The following is a 24,496-nucleotide window of genomic DNA, read 5'->3' as shown; positions in this document are numbered from 1 at the left end:
CACGAAAGCCCCTAATTTCATTCATTCCAACTCATTCCATGCATTTTACTTTAGTTTATTCATTTGTGTAGGTACATCAATGGACAAGACACATCTTGGTAGCTTGGTAGACTATTTAGTGTTAATATACAACTCACAATCAGCTCACAATCAGTTCACAAGTATTCAATCAGCTCATAGAGACTTAAGGAGAGCTCAATTCATCTCGGCAAGCTAACATGTAGTTGATCTTAGATGGAAGAGTTATTTGAACCCAAGTTACTGAAAGTGATGTCAAATGTAGATGAAAGTAGCTGAAGGTGAAGCTTGAAGACTTAAAAAAACCTTGGTTGATTAGCTTGAACACATCAAGCTCTTGTTCGTCTAATTAGCTAAGCTACATTCACCAAGCATTTAAGTAAGCTATGTCATACCTAGGCTACCATACACCATCTGATGGACAAGACTACACCACATTTATTCTAGAACCCCATATGAGTGCTTCATGACTAGCCCACCCATGTGCCATGTGTGTGGACCAATTTCGACGCCAATGTGAATGGTTACATGACCATTTGGCCAAGTTGTCTCAACCCCTCAAAACAAGTTGAACCATCATGAAGACTATTCGACCAAGGGGAATACTTCTTCATTTTGGCCAAATCAACCTAACATTTTACATACATTCACTTCATTTAATTATTTCTTTTTATTCATGAATGTACCTAGTCGAATATCCACTTATCTTTTGGCTATTATTCTTTTCATTTCCTATAAATAGGCTAGTTCATTCCATTTGTAAACAACTCTTATTACTTAATCAAATTAAGTGAGATTATTTTCTTTTCTCAAGTCCTTTGTGACTTTATCGACTTATCAAGTATTCTATACTCGTGGCGTCAATCCTTTCTTTCAATTTGATACTTATGGTTCCTAGATTACTATCTAGTGGGTCCAGGTCCTAGTCTACCACCCCTTGTGAAAACTTATAAAGAACGTGTATATATATTCTTTAATATAGATTCCTCTTTAGTTCTTCACAAGATACTATCCTTTATTCACCATCATTTTCTTTCATAAACTCACCACACGCCTTCCTACAATTAAACCAACTTCATTTTCATAAAAAAAAACAACCCACCATCTTTACTTAAATCAACTACCAAACCATTCTCTTTGAGTCATTCACTTATATTGCAGGTTGTTTTACTTTCTTCCTAGATCCATAATCAAAAGGGTACAACACCCTTACATCAGTGTAAGGAATACTTAAGTTTCTAGAATGACGATAATGACCTCTCTTTTCTTTTTAACTTAAAGATTCGATCTTGTCCTATGACATTGTTCCAAGTCATGAGGGCTAGGAGGAGAGTCACGCCTCCTTGGCCGAAAATTTCGATGATGATTTTGCCATATACTCTGAGTACGAGATACTTGCGGATGCAAGAGTCGACAATGCGACTTTTTCTGTGATCTGACCTCGACCCTTAAAAAGATAGTTTGTGTTATTCTGAATCTGTCCACTATGCCACCTCCCCCACCTGTACCTCCAGTTTAGCCTGTTGTGGCACCTCATGAGTCCCCTGTCGAGAGGCTCCATAGGTACAAGACAATCAAATTTTATGGATCTAGGGATGATGACCCCATCTCTACATATCAGTGGCTTCGGGAGACACTTCATACTCTTCATCAGTTGCTCCTCACTCTCAATAAAAACTTGAGTGCATCACCACCCTTTTAAAGGGTACCATGATCGATTGGTGGGAGACCGTTGAGTTAGCAATGGAGATAGAGAGACCCACCTAGGATTTTTCTGGATAGAGTTCATGAAAAAAATACATTGGAGAAGCACACACCAATAATTTATGTAACCAGTTTCAGCATCTGATGTAGGGCGACATGACTATACTTGTGTACTAGAATGAGTTTCTTAGATTGAGTAAGTACATGCCAGAGCTTGTTTTAATAGAGGTTTACCGTTGCATAAGAATCAGGGAAGACCTCCCGTTGGATATTCAGACTAATTTGGCAGTCAATCCTCCTCATGTTTTTGTAAAGTAAACTCGCTAGGCAAAAGCAATTGAGATAATTTTGTGTAAAAAGGCTTAGGTGGCGAGCGACTTAGTGGGTCAGAGCCAGAGGGTTCTAGATATTACTAGGATATCTTAATCAATAGTTAAGTGATCCAGGGGCCCTCAGAGTTCAGGAAGACAACCATCAGGGCTATCGAGAGGAACATCTCACAAATCAAATTGTAGAGGTAGAACTGGATCTTAAGGAGACCCTTGTTACCAGGAGCTGGTTCGAGTGCCAGTAGGTCTGAATTGACACTAGTGCTTCCAATGTACTCGACATGTTGTAGGAGGCACCCTGGAGAATGATGCCGAGTGACTGGAGTTTTCTTTTGTTGCAGATCTTTGGACCATTTTGTCATAGATTTTCATTGAGCTTAGAGTTTATCCCCCACATCATCACAGAGATCTACGCCATCTGTTCAATAAGGACGAGGGTCCTCGAGAGGTAGCAGAGATACTTCGGGGTAGTACATAGGGTAGTGTTAGATTTGAGACCGTCCAATAGCACAGATTAGCCTCGCATCAATATGCAGTGTGAGCTTAGGAGGAGTGCGATGTTGTTGATGTGATATCAAGTATATTCATAGTATTTTCCATTCATGTTACTACATTGGTAGATTTGAGTTATTCCCACTATTATATTTGTTACGATCTAGACTGAGAGGGAAATATCCCGACTAAGGATTTAAAAATAGGGGTTAAAGTGTCTAGCACTTTAGGATTAGACGCTTTGGTTAACAAGGTTCACCATTGTTACCCCGTAAAGCTTTAGGGTGAGGTATTCTTAGATGATTTAATAGAGCTATTATTTCAGGAGTTTGATGTGATCTTAGGAATGGATTGGGTTTCAGAATATGACGTAAGTTTGAAGTTCAAGACGAGATGGCTTAAACTTGATAAGGATGATGGGACCAAGGTAGTGATGGCTAGAGAGATCGCGGTATACTACCAAGGTGATTTTCGTAATGAGAGCTCAGAGATTATTAAATCAAGGTTACGGAGCCTTCTTGGCTCACGTGGTGGACACGTGAGCTCATATTCTAACACTTGAGGATATTCATACCATGCAAGAGTTCTTTGATGTGTTTCTAGAGGAGTTACTGGGGCTACCACCTAATGGTGAGGTCAAGTTTAGCATAGATGATTTATCAGATTCAACTCTAATGTCCATTACAGCCTATCATATGGCACTGGAAGAGTTGAAAGAGTTAAAGAACCAAACACAAGAATTTCTTGAAAAAGGGTTTCATTCGACCGAGTATTTCACCTTGGGAGCACCGATCCTCTTTATCAAAAAATGATGGGTCGATGAGGTTGTGCATTGACTATCGACAACTGAATAAGTTGACTACTAAGAACCACTAGCCTCTTCCTAAGATTGGTGATATGTTCAACCAATTTAAGGGATATTGCGTGTTCTTTAAGATATACTTGAGATCTGGGTATTACGAGTTGAAAATTAAGGTCATCGACATTGCTAAGACCACTTTCAGGATGAAGTACAACCATAAAGAGTTTCTCGTGATACTGTTCAAACTCACAAATGATCCTAAAGTATTCATGGATTTGATGAACCGTGTTTTCTATCCCTATTTAGATTAGTTTATGATGGTATTCATTGAAGACATCCTTGTGTACTCTCTGTCTGATGTGTAACATGATCAACACCTCTGCATCGTTTTGCAAACACTTAGAGAATGTCAATTATATGTGAAGTTTGGAAAGTGTGAGTTCTAGTTGACCAAAGTTTTATTTTTGGGTCATATGGTAGCATCTGATGGCATCCGAGTAGACCTTCAGAAGATCAAGGCAGTGTTAGAGTGGGAACCGCCTAAGAATGTCATCAAGGTGCGCATTTTCTTAGGCCTAGCACGGTAATACCACCATTTCATCAAGCATTTCTCTATGATTGCAACACCACTGACCAAGTTACTTCAGAAGGGAGTTCCTTTCCTATGGAACAAGAAGTGCAAAGAGAGTTTTGATTGGTTGAAGGAAATCCTCACTTAAGCCTAGTTTTGACATAACGAATTGGGTAAAGACTTCATCGTATTTAGTTATGCATCCCTAAATGGTTTAGGGTGTATTTTGATGCAAGAAGGGAAAGTTGTGGCCTATATGTCCCTTCAGTAAAGCCTCACGAACGAAACTATCCTACCCAAGATTTGAAGATTACCGTAGTGGTTTTGTCTTTGAAGATTTGGAGACACTACTTGTTTGGGGAGAAGTGTAACATCTTTACGGATCATAAGAGCCTTAAGTATCTTCTCACTCAGAAAAAGTTGAACTTGAGGCAACGAATATGGGTAAAACTTTTGAAGGACTATGTAACACCCCGACCCGTACCTGACCCAAATGCAAACCTAAGATGTCACATTGAATTTTCAACTCTTTGATTCTTTGAAAATCTTATTAAAATTTGACTTTTTACTGTTATTGTAATGATGAAGCCCTCATTAACACTAGTTAAAAATCAAAATTTATATTTAACAATTGAAACAAATATTTAATATATTTTCATAAACCTTAATTTGTATAGTTACAAAATAGATCAGAGCATTTGCGATTTAAACATTTGTAGTACATTCCAACAAAACATCAAAATAACAAAACCACCTACTGTTCAAATCGATCTGATCTTCTCCAGAGATATGTTTTCCCGACCTAGCTTTTTCTTCTATCTTCTTTGAACTTACGTGTGAAAACACTCACACGCTAAGTCTTTGACTTAGTGAGTCATAAATTAGCGTAATAAAACAATAAATCATTTACTAAAACATTTCTGAAGAAACATTGAATACAGAAACCAATATGCATTTCATACAATAACGTATATTGTTATGCACTTTTCAATTCATATCAATTTGTTTAAATAGCCTAACGCATATCACTGAGAACATAAGGTATGTGAGTACTTTGTGGTTGTGCACTATAATTGCAGTCGAAACTACCGCGTAGAATTTGTACCTAACATAGAATATGCACCAAAGAGTCACACAGAATTCTCCCGAAGGACCGTTTAGAATTATCCCGAATTATCACATAGAATTATCCCCAAGGACCACGTAGAACCCTCGACTCTTGGCATGCCAATTATACCTCTAATTCTCATAACGTATACTTTGGGCTTTAACCATATAAGTATTCACATAGTATTCTTCAAATTATCAATCATTCACATAGAACACATATACTCATAGTAGCAAAATCAAAACAATGCTTATGAAATACAATATAAGTAAAACAATAAAATTTAACATAAAATAATTCAAACAGTTTTCGATCAAAAACCTTTGAGGTTGGCTCATCGCAAGCCATCCCCATGTAGAATATAAAATAAGTAAGTTGCACTCACCTTTGCCTCACTTAAGTCCTAAGCAAAATCCTTTTCACTTTCGCTAAATCTCTTTACTACTTCGAGTCGTTCAGTACTTGCTCTTTATCAAAATCTACACATTAACATAATTAAAATGAATATCAGATCTCAAATAATTGTTAACCCTTCAGCATTTACATCAACTAAATAAAACCCCTAATTTAAAATTTCAAGCTAACCAGCATCGGTACTCTATACCGAGTATCGACACTTCCCTTCTATGGTATCGATGCCTACCTCAGTATTGATACCCAAATTGCATTCTAGAATTTCCTTTTTAATTAAATTATCGATACCATACTATTGCTATAGATACCTCCAGTATCGATATTACCCCTTCAATATTGATTCTGCTCATCTGATTCATACAATATCGATATTGTTCTTCCAGTACCAATACCCTTGCCCATAATTCACTCATTTCACTTCAAATTTTTCCAAAAATACCTAAATATCATAGTTTTAAATCCAATTAAACCCTTAAACTTACTAACACTTATCACAACCAACTTATACCCATTAAATCCCCTTTAACATCCAAAATTTTCACTAGAACACTTAAAACTAAAAATCACACCCATTCTTCAAACATGTTTTCAGTCCATTCTAATACTTCAAATACCTTATTCAAGCCTTTGGCAGTCAAATATACCTTTAAAATCCAAATTCTAAGCATTTTAATCAATTCCCTTAAAAACCCGTTTTACCAAATCACCATTAACTCATTAATCCCATAGTTTCTAATCATCTTTAAGCTTTCTTAAACTTCTATACTACCTAAGGAATCAAGACCAAACCAAAAAATTCAAGAAACAACCAACTTTAAAAATGGCTCACCTTGGCAATGGAGGTTCACGGTGGAATGAAAAAAATAAGATGAAGGTAATGCTTCTAGGCTTTTCTTTTCCTTTTCCTCTATTTCCCACATGTTATATTAACATTAAAATGATTTTTTAATTCATTTCATGATAAAATATCACTTTGCCCTTCCATCGTTCAATCTTTAATAATAAGTCCTAAACAAAAATTTCCAAATCAAACCTTGAACATTTCAATTTATCAAAATTAAACTGGTAAATTTTAAATCCTTACACTTTATTCACCGACTCGATGTTTGGGGTATTACATACTATGATTGCATGATCGATTATCATTCGAGAAAAGTGAACGTTGTTACAGATTCTTTGAGCAGGAAAACCATGGTAGAGTTATAAGTTTTACTAGCGCATCTGAGTTTTGACGGACCCGGGTAGTTTGTTAGTCGAGCTATTAGTTAAACTCACGTTAGTGAGTAAAGTTAAGAGATTGTAGAGTTTGAATACTCGGTTGAAAGTTCGAGTAGAATAACTCCTCCGAGGAAAGGCCTTAGGTTATAAGCTGCGAGATGAGAGCGAGTTATACTTTATAGGACGACTATGCATGCCAGTGAAAGAAAGCTTTGTGACAAAATCCTTAATGAATCACATTGTAGCCCTCTTTCTATTCATCTGGGTACCAGCAAGATGTACCAAGAGCTCCAACCATTGTATTGGTGGTAGGGCATGAAGAGGGAAGTATATGAATTTGTTGCTATGTGCCTGGTATGCCAACAAGTCAAGATGGAATATCAGGTTCCCTCGAGTTTATTGCAGTCAATTCAGATTTCACAATAGAAATATGAGAGAGTAACGATAAACTTTGTAATCGGTTTACTGATAATGAGATTTTGGCATGATGTCGTATAGGTTGTGGTAGACCGTTTGACCAAATCTGCTCACTTTCTTCCGATCCCAGATGGACTTCATGTTATAAAGATTGGCCCAGGTTTACATATGTGAGATTGTGAGGTTGCATAGAGTTCCTATCTTGATCATATCCGATAAAGATCCGCGATTCACTTCTCGGTTCAAAAAAGCACTACATGGAGCTTTAAGGACTAAACTACATTTTATCACCACTTTTTAACCTCAGACAGATGGACAGTCCAATCGAATTATTAAAATCTTAGAAGATATGCTTAGATGCACTGTTTTGGATCTTTAGTGTAGTTGGGAAAACCACTTGCCCTTGGTGGAGTTCATGTATAAAAACAGTTATCAATCAAGTATTCAGATGGCTCCTTACAAAGCCTTGTACAGTCTCAGGTGTAGAACTCCATTGTGTTAGATGGAACTCAGTGAGGGTAAGATGGTAAGTCCTAACATAGTCTAGGAGATTGAAGAGAAAGTTTAGTTGATTCAGAGTCATTTTAAGGAGGTTGTAAGCCAATATGAAGTGCAAGGATATAGAATTTGCAATGGGAGACAAGGTATTTTTCTACGTTTCCCCATGGAAAAAGGTACTACTATTTGGATGCAAGGTAAGTTAACCCCACGATTCATCAGACCATATGAGGTTTTGGAGAGAGTTGGGCCAGTGGCTTACCATTTAATGTTGACTCTAGAGCTTGAACACATCCACAACATGTTTCACGTATTCATTCTTCGAAGATACCGATTCGATATGTCTCGTGTCATAACCCATGAGCAAGTTGAAGTCAGGCAAGACCTAACTTATGAGGAAGAACCGATCAGAATCCTTGGCAAATATGTTAAGGAACTAAGGAACAAGATGATACCATTAGTGAAGGTTTTATGGAGGAAGCATGGTTTAGATGAGGCGGCATGGGAACCCAAAGAAGATTTGCAACTTTAGTGTCCACACCTCTTCTATTCAGGTAAATTTCAAGGACAAATTCTTCTTAGGAGGGGAGAGTTATGACACCCCAAATTATGGGTTAGTAGTTTTGTATTTATTCAAATGGGCTTTAGAATAAATTTCCCTTGGTATATGAAGCTTTGGACCCAAATAGATTTGATTTGGGCTTGTGATTAGCCAAAGTATGTATTAAAATGGGTAGTTTTAATCTAGAACTAACTGTGGAGAATTAGGGGTGTAATTATCCCATCTCTTTTTCTTCAATATGCTTGTCTTCTTCCTCTCTTCTTCTATATCTTATTCCTTCCCTAGTCAAGTAAAATACCTAAACTTTTTAGTTTTACAAGACTGCTTCAAAATTCCAAGTAAGATTCATAAACTACAACTCCTAAGCTTCCATCCAAACTCTCTTTTGCAATATTTGACTTAGTTAGCCAAAAAATAGGTTTTAGTGAGGGTTTATAAAATCCTAAGTTCTAGTTCGTTTTATGGGATTTAGGTAGTAAGAAAACATTTTTAGTTTCTTCCTCAGGTTTAAAATGAGTTAGAAACTCATTAAACTTATTTTGATCAGTGCAAGAGCAAGGAGAGAGCTCTTCAGCTAGAGGCAAGGAAAAGCTAGTTCTTGGGTGATTTGGGGATGTTTTTCAGTCACCTAGCTTCAAAGTAACATGATTCTAACTTGTCCATACCACATGTATGTCATTGTATGTGCACTATGGTATGTATTGTTCATGAAAGCATGTTAGAGTAATTTCATGGCAAGATTTATATTTATTGTTTGTAAGCATGAAAGATGGTACCTTTTAACGTCTAAGACCTCAAATAAGACTTAAATAAGCTTTTCTAGTCTTAGGGGATTGTATGGGTGATATTTGGATACATTTTTGTGCCCAAAACATGACACTTCAGGTCATTAGTATGGATATTGTAAAAACAATATCCATATTGTTCTTCATGAAAGGTAAAAATAAGGCAAGTTATAAGGGAAGTATCGATACTCCCTCAAAGAGTATCGATACTCAGGGTCCAGTATTGATACTCACAGGGTAGTATCGATACTGGTGGCAAGTTTCAGATTGTAGTGTGCAAATTTGGTATTAATACTCATGAGGGTATCAATACCCAAGGTAGAGTATCGATACTCCCCATAGGAGTACCACTACCAAGGAATTTTCAAAAAATTGAAGCTATTTTTGGTATTGATACTCAGGTTGAGTGTCGATACCCAAGGGTCAATATCGATATTGTTGGCACAATATCGATCCCATTGCTAATTTTTAGGCAATTGGTTCGTTCTTTTGGGGGTTCGGCCTTGGGTGTTTTGAGTTTGTAAAGGCTTCAACTATACAATACAAATTAAAAAAACAAGTTAACTAAATTCTCACTTATAAATCATGCAAGTTAGGATGACATAAAATTTTCCTTTGTATGATGCTCGGGAAACGGTTAGGACACCCAAGTTACTCTAGCTTTATGATGATCTTCCTTTGTTGTGGAATATCCAGATATTGTTTGTTTGGTACTAGTACAAAATTCGATGCACGTAAAATTTCAGATCGTACCCTATGCTTAAATAAGTCCGGGATATGACCTTCTACTTCATGTAAAATTTTGGTTTAACATGAGCACGTAAAATTGTAATAATACATTTATTTACCGATTTAATTGAATAAAGGCATTGCCAATATTATTTTCAGTTATATGTCTGTGTTTAACATAAAATGAAAGATAATAAAGTCCATATAATAACATTATTAAAAGATCCATAGTCAAGTATTATTATGGGCGTGGACAATAATAATACGCTTAAGACTAACATGTTATTGATTGATGACAAGGAGTTGTCATTGACATAGATATGTCAGAATTGATACATGATTATATTAAAGAACAATGTATTTGATTGACCCATCATGAGCATATGTCTTGGATTATTATGTAACGGTCATAACATTGCTCATGGTGATTACTATATGTATGATCCTCAGACTTGAGATCAATGTCAGCCCAACATATATTATTGTATGCTCTGATACAGTTAAACATGCTTCGTAATTGGTTGTACTATAAAGACTGTTATTGAATATATCTCGATATATGTAGTGGGGTGTATATGGTTAATATAGGATTTGTCCTTCCTACATAATAGAAATATATATCAAAGGCCACTTGATTGAGTGATACTAGAAATGCATGGACATGCTCGAATAAGTTGATATGTGATATCATAAATTATTTGTTAATTATAGTCTACTATATATATCAAGAAACAATAATGGGATATACAAGTGTGACTATTCTAAGACTTGTGCCTATTCTAGATATAAAGGACAAAAGAGTTAATCACGAAGATGATATGTCGAATGATAATTTATTGTAACTTAGGTGACAATGATATATTGCTAGATGTCACTCATTATATGTAATATTATAATTGTTCTAAAAATTACTACTAATGTTACAAGAACCTACAGGGTCACACCCTATGATTGAAATGAGCAAAGATGTACAATTTGTTGTATGTTACTAAAATATATCTAAAGTTAAGATATATATATTTGATATGCAAATGATTTTAATTATCCCGAATATAGTAAGTAAGCATTAAAAGAATATAATTTAGATTAAACTCTTTTAATTGATATAAAATTCATAATAATTAAATAAGTTTTTAAATAAACATTAAAGATTGTAATTCAGATTATAAGTCTTTAATGTATATTTAATTTTAATTAATTAAATAATATTTTTTATTAATTTGAAATAACTTTAAAAACCCTAAGATGTTAGGGTAATTGATATATTTAAATGAGGTAAGTCTAGCAGTCGTTTTTACTTCAGCCGTTTTTCTCAAAACCTATTTTGGGAAAAGAAAATTTTGCTCTCAATCGGGTGAACTAAATAGAGGTCGAGACGTATTTTCGTGGAGGCTTACGATTCGAACCATTCGTGATCACCACTTCTCATTATTGTCTTTGTTGTTTTTCAAGGAACCCATTGTAAGTATTCGCATCCTTTCCTCCTGATTACGGTTTTATGTACTTGGATCACTGGTGAGACCGTCGAATTTTGTTTCCGCTACTCCATGGGGTGCGTCGATGGTCCCAATAATTTTGGGGGTTCTGATATCGGTGTTTTGAGTTTATAAAGGCTTCAACTATACGATACAAATGAAAAAAATCAAGTTAACTAAATTCTCACCTAGAAATCATGCAAGTTAGGATGACATAAAATTTGCCTTTGTATGATGCTCGAGAAACGGTCATGACGCCTGAGTTACTCTAGCTTTATGACGATCTTTCTTTGTTGTGGAATATCCAGATATTGTTTGTTTGGTACGCTTTCGATGCGCATAAAATTTTGGATTGTACTAGTACAAAATTCGGTGCACGTAAAATTTTGGATCAGACCCTATGCTCAAATAAGTTCGGGATATGAACTTCTAATGCACGTAAAATTTTAGTCCTTACCCCGACCTCTCGAATATCTAAGATAGACTAAGAACTCTAAGTTTTGATACTATAACATTTAGATAGGCTAGTATGTTGTCTGAGTTGCAATTAAAATTCCTTCGACCACATTATTGGGCCTATCTCATGTTTGTCTGTTTATCATGCATGTTTATGACTATACGCACTGGCATGTTCATATAATTGATGCATGTAGTATTGCATAGTTATTTTCGTGGCACTGAGCTTGTGAGCTCAGCGTATGGAATGCATTTTCGTGCACATGTCAGTAAGGGATCGTTGAGGAGCCTATATCATCAATACATTCTAGACCAGACAATTTGCAAAGTATGTCTTGAGTATATTTAGAGGGCATTTACTCTATATGGACCTTGTATTATTCGAGTCATAACTCTATTTTTATTTTGATTTAAACTATATGGTCGTATATGCACGTATTTAGGAGACTCCTTTGTTTTGTAAACTTTAAACTTTGATTTAAATTTCATTGATATGAGGATGAATAATTTTGATGTTTATAAATGTTTTTGAAAATAAATTTTTGGGTTAATCATTTCGATGGTTTAGTGTGGCATTGTAATCCATGGATCTTCGGGCATGACTGATTAGGTATTACATATATAAAACTTAAATAACTTTTGGGGCCCTCAATATGGATTTTGGTTGAAATATGGAGTCACTTTTGTGCGAAACAAAGAATTTCTAGGCTTGAGCATCGATACTAGAAGAATAGTACCGATATTGTTTGTTAGACAGTTCAAACAAAGGATTTTAAGGTAAAAATTATGATACTTCTTCATTGAGTATTGATATAAGGGGTTGGGTATCGATACCTTTGAAAGAGTATCGATATCGGTTTTAGTTAACAAATTATAGTAGCAATTTTTGGTATCATTATTTATGGAAGTATCGATACTAGGGGTAATGTATCGATACCCCCAGTAGAGGTATCGATATTGAGGTATTTTTTAAAGCATCGAAGCAATTTTTGGTATTGAAACTTAGGATAGTATCGATACCTGGTTCAGGAGTATCGATACTACCCTCCCTTCTCAACTTATAATAGCCACTTCAGTATTGATACCAAATGGTAGGTATTGATACTCAGTGGTCATTATCAATTCCTAAGGGCTTAGTATCATTACCAGCATGCAGTTTTGGATAGAGAATCCATAGGAATAAGGGGCTAGACTTAAGGGCTCGATAACAACAGAATGTCAGCAAATAAAACTACAAGTGATAATAGTAAATAAATGTAGTAAAGTTAGAAATAAAACCAACTAGGATAACATAAACCTAGCCTTGTTTGATGCTTAGGAAATAGCCAGGACACCTGGGTTTCTTTAACCGAAAATGGTCATCTTAGTTGGATATATCACAATCAGTGCCAAGGCACTTTAGTTGCTAACTGGGCAAATGTCCCAAGACTCGACGAAGTAAGTTGGTTAGGTATACATTTTCGATCCAGTTCCAGATATCACTCCAAATACATGATGGTATTTTTAGGAAGGCTCGAGGGGTGTATGCTCCGAGATGCAGAATCCTCAGCATACCATGATGCCTACTTCAACAGTTCATAACATTATTTTCTCATGTCTTCATCCCTATGACATTAGCATGCTCATTTAGTGAATGCATGTAGTACAGTACAATTACTAGTGTGGCACTGAGCTCGTAAGCTCAAGGTTTAGAATGTGTTTCCTTGTTTAGATTCCTAAAAGACCAGTCGATGAACATTATCATCATCATCAGTTCCAATTTAGTCGAGGCATCGAAGCATGTATTGAGTTATTTTTAGAGGACATATACTATTTATAGACCTTTTTGTATTCAATCGTAACTCTATCTTGTTAAACTCAGTATTGTTATTGTTTTGAATATTTTTGGCAACTCCCCCTTGTTGTAAACTTGATTATTACATTTTTATTTAATATCTTTAAGGATAGTTTTAAAATGATGTTTTACAGTTGTTTAAAAAGAAATTTTTTGTGTTAACCACCTTGGTGGCCCCTTGTGACGTTTTAATCCTTCGATCTTCGGGTCAAAATGGACTAGGGTGTTACAAAAATGATAGTGAATTGGATACGACTCAAACGACTCGTATAAGAAACTAGGTGACCAGTATAAAATTTTAAGTTGGGAGAAATAAACTGTAAAATTTAAATTTTGATTTTTCCTTTTAAAATTCTGAATACCATATATATGTTTTCTAGTTATCAGTTTTCTTGAGAAATATAAACATGTCTAATACTACTTCTATCTGAAAATGTTTTATTGGGGGTTCTATCTAGGATGTGACATGGAGTTCTAAAGGTTTAGCTTCGATCAAGCTGGCAATTCCTTATGGACCTAAGGTAACCCTTGAGTAGGCCCATAGGCCCAAGGTACTCCCTTAGGTTGGCTCTTATACCCAGTGGGTATAGAGTAAGTCTCTATAAATGCAGTTCTGGGACCACATTTTAGTGTACAAGTGGAGGGTAGTTACGTGATTTAAATAAAAAATCACTGTCATTTTTTACGATATTTTATTGCCCCGCGATTATGGTATTACAATTTAGTACTTAACCTAATTTATATTGAGGTACTTTTTGGGATGTATGATGGAGTCTTGTGGTCTAGCTCCGATCAAGCTGGTATTTCCTTAATGGACATAAAGTGACCATTGGATTGGCCCATAGGCCCCAAAGTACTCTCTTAGACCCAGTAGGTATATGATAAGTCCTTATGAGTGTATTTATGTGGAATTGTATATCGATGTTCGATTGGAGCGTATTACTGTAATTTTAAAATTTATTTTCCTAAAATAAATACGACTATTTTTAAACTATATGTACATTTATTTTTGATTTTGTGGGAATACACTAGATAACCTTTTTCAATCTCATGAATCTGTCTCCTGAAGAATTAATTAATAAACCTCAACTCATCACTAGAATTTGTATATGCATGGATCAATATGGAGACACTACTTGTTCGGGGAGAAGTGTCACATCCTTATGGATCATAAGAGCCTTAAGTATCTGCTCACATAGAAAAAGTTGAACTTGAGCCAACAAATATAGGTAAAACTTTTGAAGGGCAATGACTACATGATCGATTATCATCTGAGCAAAGCGAACGTTGTTACAGATGCTTTGAGCAAGAAGATCGTGGTAGAGTTGCGAGTTTTACTAGCACGTCTGAGTTTGACAGGTTGAACCCGAGTTAGTGAGCGAAGTTAAGAGATTACAAAGTTCAAATGCTTAGTTGAAAGCTTAAGTAGAACAAGTCCTCCAAGGAGAGGCCTCGGATTATGAGATACATGATGAGAGCGTGTTATACTTTAGAGGATGACTATGCGTGCAACCCGACAAAAAGTTTCCTGACAAAATCCTCCATGAAGCATATTTTAGTCCCTTTCTGTTCATCTAGGTAGCAACAAGATATACCAAGAGCTCTGACCATTGTATTGGTGGTCGGGTATAAAGATAGAAGTATCCGAATTTGTTGCTAAGTTCCTGGTATGCCAACAAGTCAAGGTGGAACATCAGGTTCCCTTAGGTTTATTATATCCAATTTAGATTCTGCAGTAGAAATAAGAGAGAGTAACGATGAACTTTGTAAGTGGTCTACCAATGACGAGATTTTGGCATGATACCGTATAGGTTGTGATGGATCATTTGACCAATTTTTCTCATGTTGTTCTGATCTGGATAGACTTCACGTTAAAAATATTGGTTCAGCTATACATCCGCGAGATTGTGAGGTTAAATGGAGCTCCTATCTCAATCATATCCGACAGAGATATGCAATTCACTTCTCAGTTCAGAAAAGCACTGCATGGAGCTTTGGGTACTAAACTGCATTTTAGTACCACTTTTTATTCTTAGACAGAAGGGCAGTCCGAAGCGAGTTATTCAAATCTTAGAAGATATGCTCAGGTGCACCGTTTTGGATCTTGAGGGTAGTTGGGAAGATCACTTTCCAATGGTGGAGTTTGTGTACAATAACAATTATCAAGCAAGTATTCAGATGGCTCCTTATGAAGCCTTGTATGGGACAGATGTAAAACATCATTGTGTTGGATGAAACTGAGGGTAAGATGGTAGGTCCCAACTTAATCCGAGAAACTAAATAGAAAATTTAGTTGATTTAGAGTCGTTTAAAGGAGGCTTTTGACAGATATAGGTCGCATGTCGATATGAAGTACAAGGATATAGAATTTGTAGTGAGAGATAAGGTATTTCTCAACATTTCCCCATGGAAAAAGGTACTTCGGTTTAGACGCAAGATTAAGTTGACTCCACAATTTATAGGACCATATTAGGTTTTGGAGAGAGTTGGGCTAGTAGCTTACCGTTTAAAGTTGCCTCTAGCACTTAAGCGCATCTATAACATGTTTCACGTATCCATGCTTCGAAGATATAGATCCGATCTATCCCATGTCATACCCCTTGAGCAAGTTGAAGTGAGGCAAGAACTAACTTATGAGGAAGAACCGATCACAATCCTTGCCAAATATGTCAAGGACCTGAGGAACAAGAGGATACTGTTAGTGATAGTTTTATGGAGGAACCATGGCGTAGGGAAGCGACATAGGAACCCGAAGATGATATGCAACTTTATTATCCGCGGCTCTTCTATTCAGGTAAATTTTGAAGACGAAATTTCTTCTTAGGAAATGAGAGTTGTAACGCCCCGAATTACGTGTTAGAAGTTTCGGATCTATTCAAATGGGCTTTAGAATAAATTTCCCTTAGTATAAGAAATTTTAGACCTAAATATATTTGATTTGGTCTTGTGATGAGCCCAATATGTATTAAAATGGGTGTTTTTAACCTGGAACTAAATATGAAGGACTAGGGGAGTAATTATCCCAAATTTTGAAACAAAGACTGAATTCTCATTAATTGGGATGATATTTGTTTGTTACATTCCTATATCTTTTTCTTCATCATGCTTGTCTTTTTTCTCTCTTCTTCTAAATCTTCTTCCTTCCCTAGTCAAGAAAAAAGCCTAAGCTTTTTAGTTTTGTAAGCTTACTTTAGAATTCTAAGGTAAGATTCATAAACTACAACTCCTAAGCTTCCATCCAAACCCTCTTTTGCAATATTTGACTTAGTTAGCCCAAATTTTATGCATCATCTAGTAGTTTTGTATTACTGAGTTTTCCCAAAGCTCACTCTGTTACTTACTATTTCAGATTAAATAAATTGATCATGTGTAGTATCGACATCAATATGAAGTTCTTTTGATGTTGCTTATGGAGTGCGGTACTTTTATAATTAGGGGCATGTAGGTCATATTTTGATTGTATATTAGAGTCTGTAACTTGTTTTGATATTGTATATAATTGTATTCTGTTTTTTTTTATGTAAATGTTTCTTGAACTTGTAAAATGTTATTAATGAATTATTTTAATATTTAAATGGTTTGAAAAAATTTTAAAATTTTCCTAGAATTTTACCGTGGGTCGCTCTGGTGGTCCTAATGTGACTCCTCGAACTAGATCGAGTCACCGTATTGGTCTGGGTGTTATAGAAACTTTTAATAGTTTTTGAACTCTAGTTGCTTCTAAATATAAAATTCAATACTTGATCAAAGTGTAAAGTATAAAAATGTTCTTCAAATTATAAGATATTATTTTATTGAGTTTTTTGATTATTAATAATTATAAAATGATTTTTTATTGAATTCGTAAACTATTAGAAGTTATAAAATGATCACTCAACTATTCATTATGTTACAAAATCATCCTTTTTTGTTAAAAAAAATAACAGTCATCTGAGATAGATGTTAATATGTTGTCTGAGATATAATAGTCGTTTGAGATTATATTTTTATTATATCTTAATCAGTAAGTTAATGTACATCTCATATTGCCATCAATTTTTTAACAAAAAATTATAAGTTTGGATCATAATAATAGTCCTGTGACAATTTGTAACTTTTACTGGTCAAAGTACTCAACAAAGTAGCTTCCTATAATCGAATGACTATTTTATAACTTTAATCGGAGATCATTTGTGTATTTTACCCTTCTCTTTAATTAATAAAAAATATTAATATCTTATTATGCCACGTCGAATAAAGATGTACCTATCAAACGTATTTAGACATGTTTTTACCATATGTAATACAATCAATAAAAATATTAAAAATAACAAAATAACAAAATATTATTTTGAGAATAATTCAGAAAATATATTAATGTAAACATTAATTTTTTACGGTATTTTTTTATATATGAAAGAAACCCAAGTTGTATTTGGTAACATGACTAAAACGACAGTTATAGGTTTGTATATTGCAGAAAAATCATACACGCAATTCAATGTCGTTGGAAGTGGCAACGTAAAAAGTTGACATTTTTTTTTTATTTTAAACGTTAAATTTAAGGTTATACCTTTCCTCGAAAGTGAAATGTAGAAAATAGAGGTGTGCAAAAAAATTGGATTCGATCGATTGATTAATCTGAAAATTCGGATATCTGATCTGTTTTTTAATTTTTGGATAGTTCAGATTGGGTATCCAAATTTTTTTTCCTGATTTTTGGATCGAATACAGATCGATCAAAATCCAATTTCGGATTATCTGAAAACCCGAAAAAATTTGGGCTATATTATTAGCCAGAGCTGTTTGGGCTATATTAAACATTAGTAGGTTTCAAACCTTGTTCTGTCATTTTCTTTTTTGCTTCTCGTCCGAAATTTCGCCAAGAAATTCGATTGTTTTAAACCCTCGTTTCATTTCTTTGTTTTTCATCGTCCCCTTCCTCTGGTTATTTCTCTTACACTCTTACTCGACTTTCGACACCCTTTAAAGCATTTTTCTTTTGAAATTTTAGTTGCTGCTACCAACAATTTCCACTATCATAAGCTCGATGAAGGTTGTTTTGGATCTGTTTATAGGATAAGATCTAACCACTTAAACTTTTTACGTATTCAAAGTTTTAAATTTTACATAACTTTTACATATAAAAAACATGATGAACAACAAATACTGCAAATGTCTCCATTTCCCCTTGAGATTTGTCTAATCTTAAATACTGCAATTTTATTTTCTTGAAAAGTTTAGTGCTTGCAAGTAACTAAGAAGGAGAAAACTGGTTACACTTCCAAAAATCTAAAACCATAGATAGAGAGAAAGTGGGGTTGAATTGTGGACGCCTAACAGAGTAGCTTTCAGATCTGGACCACTTGCTTTTAGAAAGTAATTTAATTTAACATTTTTCTTGAGTTTTTTTAGAATTTTTTTACAGACTGTCTTGCCAAAAAATAAACTCTTATTATGTATTTATTATTAGAAAAAGAGATATTTTTCACTTTAAATGGAAAAAGAAAATATTTATTTTTAATTATTAAATTATTGGGGTTATTTAATTCGAACACCATTAAGATAATAAAAAAATAGGACAACAAAAATAATAAGGAAATAAGTTTTATTTGCTTGTATGTTTTATTTTTTAATTGAAATTAATAAAGAAAAAAAACTCGCTTTTTGTGGGGACGCCACATCAAGTAATTCTAATGCTACATTGTTTTCTAACAGCACATGTGCTAATATCCTGTCGGTTGAGGCTGTAACAAATCTTAATATGATTTCGGTTTAACTAATTGTGTTAGAAATCTTTTATATTTTCAGAGTTCCTTGTTTAATAGATTCTGATTAGTGAGAATAATGATTTCACTGTGAATATGACTTTATGATTAGCTGATTCGAATAAAATGAATGTTTCTAGTTTCGTCAAATTTGTATTACATGTAATGTTTGAGAAACAATAATCAATGCACATGGTTTAACTAATTGATTGCTTTTTTTGTTTATTCAATATTTAAAGTTTAAATATAAATGCATATTTTAATCTTTTTTATTTTATTTCGTGTGATGTAGCTATAAAGGATCTAACTTTAGAGCAATTGGAAATCATAATTGATGAGACAAGTAATACTTTGGATGATTTGTAAAATTTTTACTTTGAAATTTTGAAGTACTTAGTGATCCTACTATCTCTTGTATTATGTTGTCAAGACTTAAGACTTGATACTCTTGTGTGGTATTTTATTTTTGAATATCTTGTGTTGATTTTATTGTGTTGTTGAGATTTGATACTCTTGTGGTGGTATTTTTAATATGAACATCTTGTGTTGATTTGAGACTTGATACTCTTATGTAATATTTTTATTTTGTACATCTTGTGTTGGTTTATTGTGTTGTTAATGTACACTACTATATGCTATTTAACATTTAGGAAATTATTTTAGTGTACTATGTTATTTAAAATTTTAATTGTAGTGAGGCATGTAATTACATAAACAAATTGTTGGAAGACAATAAAATATAAATATTTTAATTTCTGTTAATTTTTTTATGAACAAATAAAAAAAATACGATGGCATTAACATTGGTAGAAATAAAAATATTAATTTTAAAAATGGTAATATTACATATTTAATCAAATATATTTCGTTTGGGAATAAGATCATGATCCCGTAACAAATAATATTAAAGTATCTTGTTAACTATCTTATTTAATTTCAAGTGTTTGAGTGGATAAGATAAATAAAAAAATTAGAAGAAAAAAAGGAGATTTTTTTGTTCTAACCAAAATCGGATTCGGATTCGGATTCGCCAATGAAATAAAAAAATCAGAAGATAGCTTTGCCCCTTCTCCTTCTTGTTCTAATCCTCTTTATTCCCATTCTGAAAGTATTGTTCGCCAAATTCGTCAACAGCAATGGCTACGCTCCAGCGGAGGGCACTATTTTCGGGCAGATTTTGTACTTCGACTATCTATACGACTACCAAACTCAAGTCGCCAAAAGGCTGCCCACTTACAGGATGATTGGTTTAACCCACAGTGAAATTTCGACCACCGATACTCGAAACATTGAGCACATACTCAAAACCAGTTTCAACAAATATGCGAAAGGTAAACATCTGCAAGAAAATGTTTCAGATCTTTGGGGAGATGGGATTTTTGCTGCTGATGGAGACAAGTGGCGTCAGCAGTGGAAGCTTGCCAGCTACGAGTTCTCCACCAGAGTTCTCAGAGACTTCAGCTGCTCTGTTTTCAGAAAGAACGCTGCAAAATTGGCTACGACAATCTCAAAGCTTGCCATGTCGGGTCAAGTTATTGAATTCCAAGTTAGTAATCCGATCCCACTTCTTTATTATTATTGTTAACAAAGAAATGCTCGATTATTATGTGGTTTTGGTTTCATATATGTAGGATTTGTTCATGAAAACCGCCTTGGAATCGATATTTAAAGTTGGTTTCGGAATAGATTTAAACTGCTTGGATTGGTTAAGCAACCAAGAGGCCACCACCTTTTCCAAGGATTTCGATGATGCCAATGAAGCGGTGAATCTTCGTTTCATCAATCCTCTTTGGAAACTGAAAAGGTTTCTTAACATCGGGTCTGAAGCTACCCTGAAGAAGAACATCGAAATCATTGATAAGTTTGTCCACAATATAATAAGCACCAAGAAGGAATTGTTGGCAATGAACTCGGCTCCTGTAAGTCTTCTTTTTCTTATGCAAATGTTTCGCTTTACAAAAAATTTAAGGGTTTTTTTGTTTCTTGGCGATTCTAGATTGAGAAAGATGATATACTTTCGAGATTCTTAGCGGAGAGTGAAAAGAATCCAGAAACAATGAGCACTCGATATCTAAGAGACATTATTCTGAATTTCTTGATTGCTGGTAAAGATACAACTGCAAACACTTTGTGCTGGTTCTTCTACATGCTCTGCAAAAACCCCACGATACAGGAAAAGATTGCACAAGAAGTTATAGACCTCACTTATAGCGAACCGAATGATGCTAACTTGGACGATTTCGCGGCCACCATAACCGATGCAACTATCGATAAGATGCATTATCTTCATGCAGCACTAACCGAGACCTTAAGGCTCTATCCTGTAGTTCCCTGGGTAAACACACTATTCTACACGCACGTATCATGTTATTAATTGAATGTCTTCATGGTTCAACTTTGTTTCCCTTTGTTTTGTACTTTGAAGGATGGAAGGTGCGCACAGGAGGATGACGTTCTACCCGATGGGCACAAAGTAAAGGAAGGAGACGAGGTTTTTTACCTGGCATACGCCATGGGAAGAATGCCTTACATTTGGGGAGAAGACGCTGAGGAATTTCGACCAGAAAGATGGCTTAAGGACGGAGTTTTTCAACCCGAATCGCCATTCAAATTCATATCATTTCATGTTCGAACTCTTTGTAATTTGTTTCTTAAAGTATTTATGCATATGGTAATTGTCCAACTCTAATCATACTCTCTTTTGCTTTGTTGGTATTTCCAGGCCGGTCCCCGAATTTGTTTAGGCAAGGATTTTGCGTATCGACAAATGAAGATATTGTCGATTGTCCTTATCCGTTATTTTCGGTTTAAATTGACCGATAATGCACAAGATGCAGCTTACAGAGTTACAATTACTCTTCATATGAAAGGGGGACTTCATGTTTGTGCTTTTCCCAGGGCAATTTAACCAGCTTCCACACATTAAACACTGTTGCCTGGAAAGTGTTGCTACACTTTCTGATTGTGGTTGTGATTTAGTATAAAATTTCCTCTCTTTTTTCCCCTTTTGTGTGCATCGTAATAATGGGTGTAATGTATTTACTAGTAGTGGTTACCGAAGTTCATATACGATGCTACTCTTAGAAATGAAACAATTAAAAGGAAGGATCAAGAATGTACGCCCCTTGTAATGTTCAATGGTTTGTATCTGGAGATTCAAATGATGACTGATTGCATTTTATAGTTAAATGTCATATGTTATGTATATAAAATTTTGTGTTATAACTTTTTGTTTTAAATAATAATTTAGGTCTTAATATGGATTATTTGAATTTTATTATATCGTTTAACGTTTAAAGAATGTGAATTCGTTGAGTAATCTTAATAGTTGTAATCGACATCTTTTCATTTGACCCTTTTAATTATTATTATTATTAGTATTACGTAATTAAAAAGATCCAATTTATAAAAATTAACCTAGTCAACATCTCAAATATAAGAAGTTTGGGAAGAAACCCTAGCAAGGGTTGCCATCAACGCTGCACCACGCCAATTGTTGGATCTGTCCAGATCCAACAGCTCAGATTTAAAATAACTCAAGTTTCCCAAACCCTACTGTAACATGCACAACTACCGCAGCTTCTCAAACATTAGATCAAATCTGATCTAACGGTCCTGGAAGTGCCCTTGTCGATTCCCTATGAAAGCCCTCTATCGTCACCACTGTTGCATCTCTCTTCGGTCACCGCAGACGAAAAACATGAAATCTTGAGGTGAAAAACAAATAACATAGTCCTTTCCCGTGTCACGATCGTTGATCTTGTCGTGACCGTCTTTCGGTTGGGTCCGGAATTGAGCTTCGACTTGAATAGTTGGGTTTAGAGTCGCCACCGATCATTTTAAAAATATTTAGGTAGATCGGACACCATCTTACCTGATCTACGTTTTACCAGAAACGTGTCGGGTTCGGGAGTCGGTTACAGTCAAGGAATGATTAGTACCCTTGTACTGCCCTTTCGATACCAATTAATTTGTCGGTTGTCTTAATAGCGAAAATTTAAATTTAAATTTAAATTTAAAAAACTCGATTCAAATTACTTACCTTTGGTTGGTTTAAAAGCATACCTTTAAAAAAGTTAGAAAAATGTTAGCTAAAGTAAAATGCAGAATCGAAAAAGACAATAACTGTACAAAATGTCCCAAAATAAAAAAAAGAAAATAAATACAAAATAAAAAAGTAAAAAACCAAATAAGGTAACTAAATTAAAGAAACAAATCAAATAAAATAAAAAAAAGGAAAAAATAATAATAAAAATACAAACAAAACAAAAAAAATAATAATAAAAAACCAAATGTTAGCTTAAGGAACTCAACATGTCCCACTTTCGCGATATTTCTGGGCAAGTTCAAAGGAAGAGAGATGAGCTTCAAAATATTCAACTTTCAAACTTATGTGTTGCTCCTGCTGGAAGTTTCATTAAAGACGAATTGGAGGCAGGAAGGGAGCTTCATTCCCTTGAACAGGCGGAGCTACTATTCTATAAACAGAAGGCTAAAGTTGATTAGATCAGAGATGGTGACCAAGGCAACCGTTTCTTTCACTCAATAGTGGCTAACAAAAGAACTTGCACTATCATTCGTGCTCTGTATAACCAGGATGGGGTTAAACTGGACTCATTCGAAGGCATGTCAAATAAAGTAATTCGATTCTTTAAGGATCAATTAGGGGTTGTTGACCCTGATATCCAGAGCTGCAATATTAACGTCATTAGGAGCCTTCTTGATTATTCATTGCCGAGGGGTGTTGCCGATATATTGATCAAAGATGTGTCCGATGCTGAGATTAAAGATGCCATATGGGAACAAGGGAACAACATGTCCCCTGGTCCAGATGGCTTTAATTCTTACTTCTTTAAGGTTGCTTGGCCTATAGTTGGGAATGACTTCTTGGCAGCTATCAGGTACTGCTTCGATAACTCCTTTATACTCCCATATTTTAATACTCCCAACCCGAATATGGTAAAAGATTATAAGCCCATTTCTTGCTGCTCGGTTATATATAAAACCGCTACTAGAATTTTGGTGAACCGATTATATGTAGTTTTCCGTAGTATGATCACAATGAATCAATATGCTTTTGAGAATGGGAGAAGTATTATAGATAATACGCTTTTAGCTCAAGAGCTTGTTAGGGTATATTCTAGAAAGAATATCTCACCTAGATGTGCTCTTAAGATCGACTTGCAAAAGGCTTTTGACTCTTTAGACTGGGAGTTTGTGGGGACTATCTTGCATGCTTTGGGCTTGCCTGAGAAATTCATTGGTTGGATTTGGAACTTTATCACGAATCCTAGCTACTCCATTGTTCTTAATGGCTGCCTTGTTGGATACTTTAAG

General features: G+C 34.8%; 1 protein-coding gene across 1 annotated transcript; it reads left to right on the top strand.

The window, feature by feature from the left end:
* The first annotated feature begins 2,889 nt into the window (after positions 1 to 2,889).
* Positions 2,890 to 22,107, top strand: LOC120204456 (cytochrome P450 704C1-like). Its single transcript, XM_039204543.1, has 7 exons — positions 2,890 to 3,007; positions 3,826 to 3,902; positions 20,211 to 20,705; positions 20,791 to 21,078; positions 21,156 to 21,494; positions 21,585 to 21,785; positions 21,882 to 22,107. Exons 1-7 carry the CDS (start codon positions 2,890 to 2,892, stop codon positions 22,065 to 22,067), a joined length of 1,704 nt encoding a protein of 567 aa, XP_039060474.1. The 3' UTR covers positions 22,068 to 22,107.
* The last annotated feature ends 2,389 nt before the right edge of the window (positions 22,108 to 24,496 follow it).

Source organism: Hibiscus syriacus, unplaced genomic scaffold, assembly GCF_006381635.1.
Source record: "Hibiscus syriacus cultivar Baekdansim isolate YM2019G1 unplaced genomic scaffold, ASM638163v2 tig00010927_pilon, whole genome shotgun sequence".
Classification (NCBI taxonomy): domain Eukaryota; kingdom Viridiplantae; phylum Streptophyta; class Magnoliopsida; order Malvales; family Malvaceae; genus Hibiscus; species Hibiscus syriacus.
Note: the sequence above shows the minus strand (reverse complement) of the source record. Positions and strands in the feature narration are given on the sequence as shown.

Bases quoted from the DNA above. Each gene is read 5' to 3' on its own strand.
- LOC120204456 (XM_039204543.1), top strand. From the start codon at position 2,890: ATGGATTGGGTTTCAGAATATGACGTAAGTTTGAAGTTCAAGACGAGA. The intron at 3,008-3,825 runs GTGATTTTCGTA...GTCATATGGTAG, and splicing joins GATCGCGGTATACTACCAAG to CATCTGATGGCATCCGAGTA. The intron at 21,786-21,881 runs GTTCGAACTCTT...TGGTATTTCCAG, and splicing joins TCAAATTCATATCATTTCAT to GCCGGTCCCCGAATTTGTTT.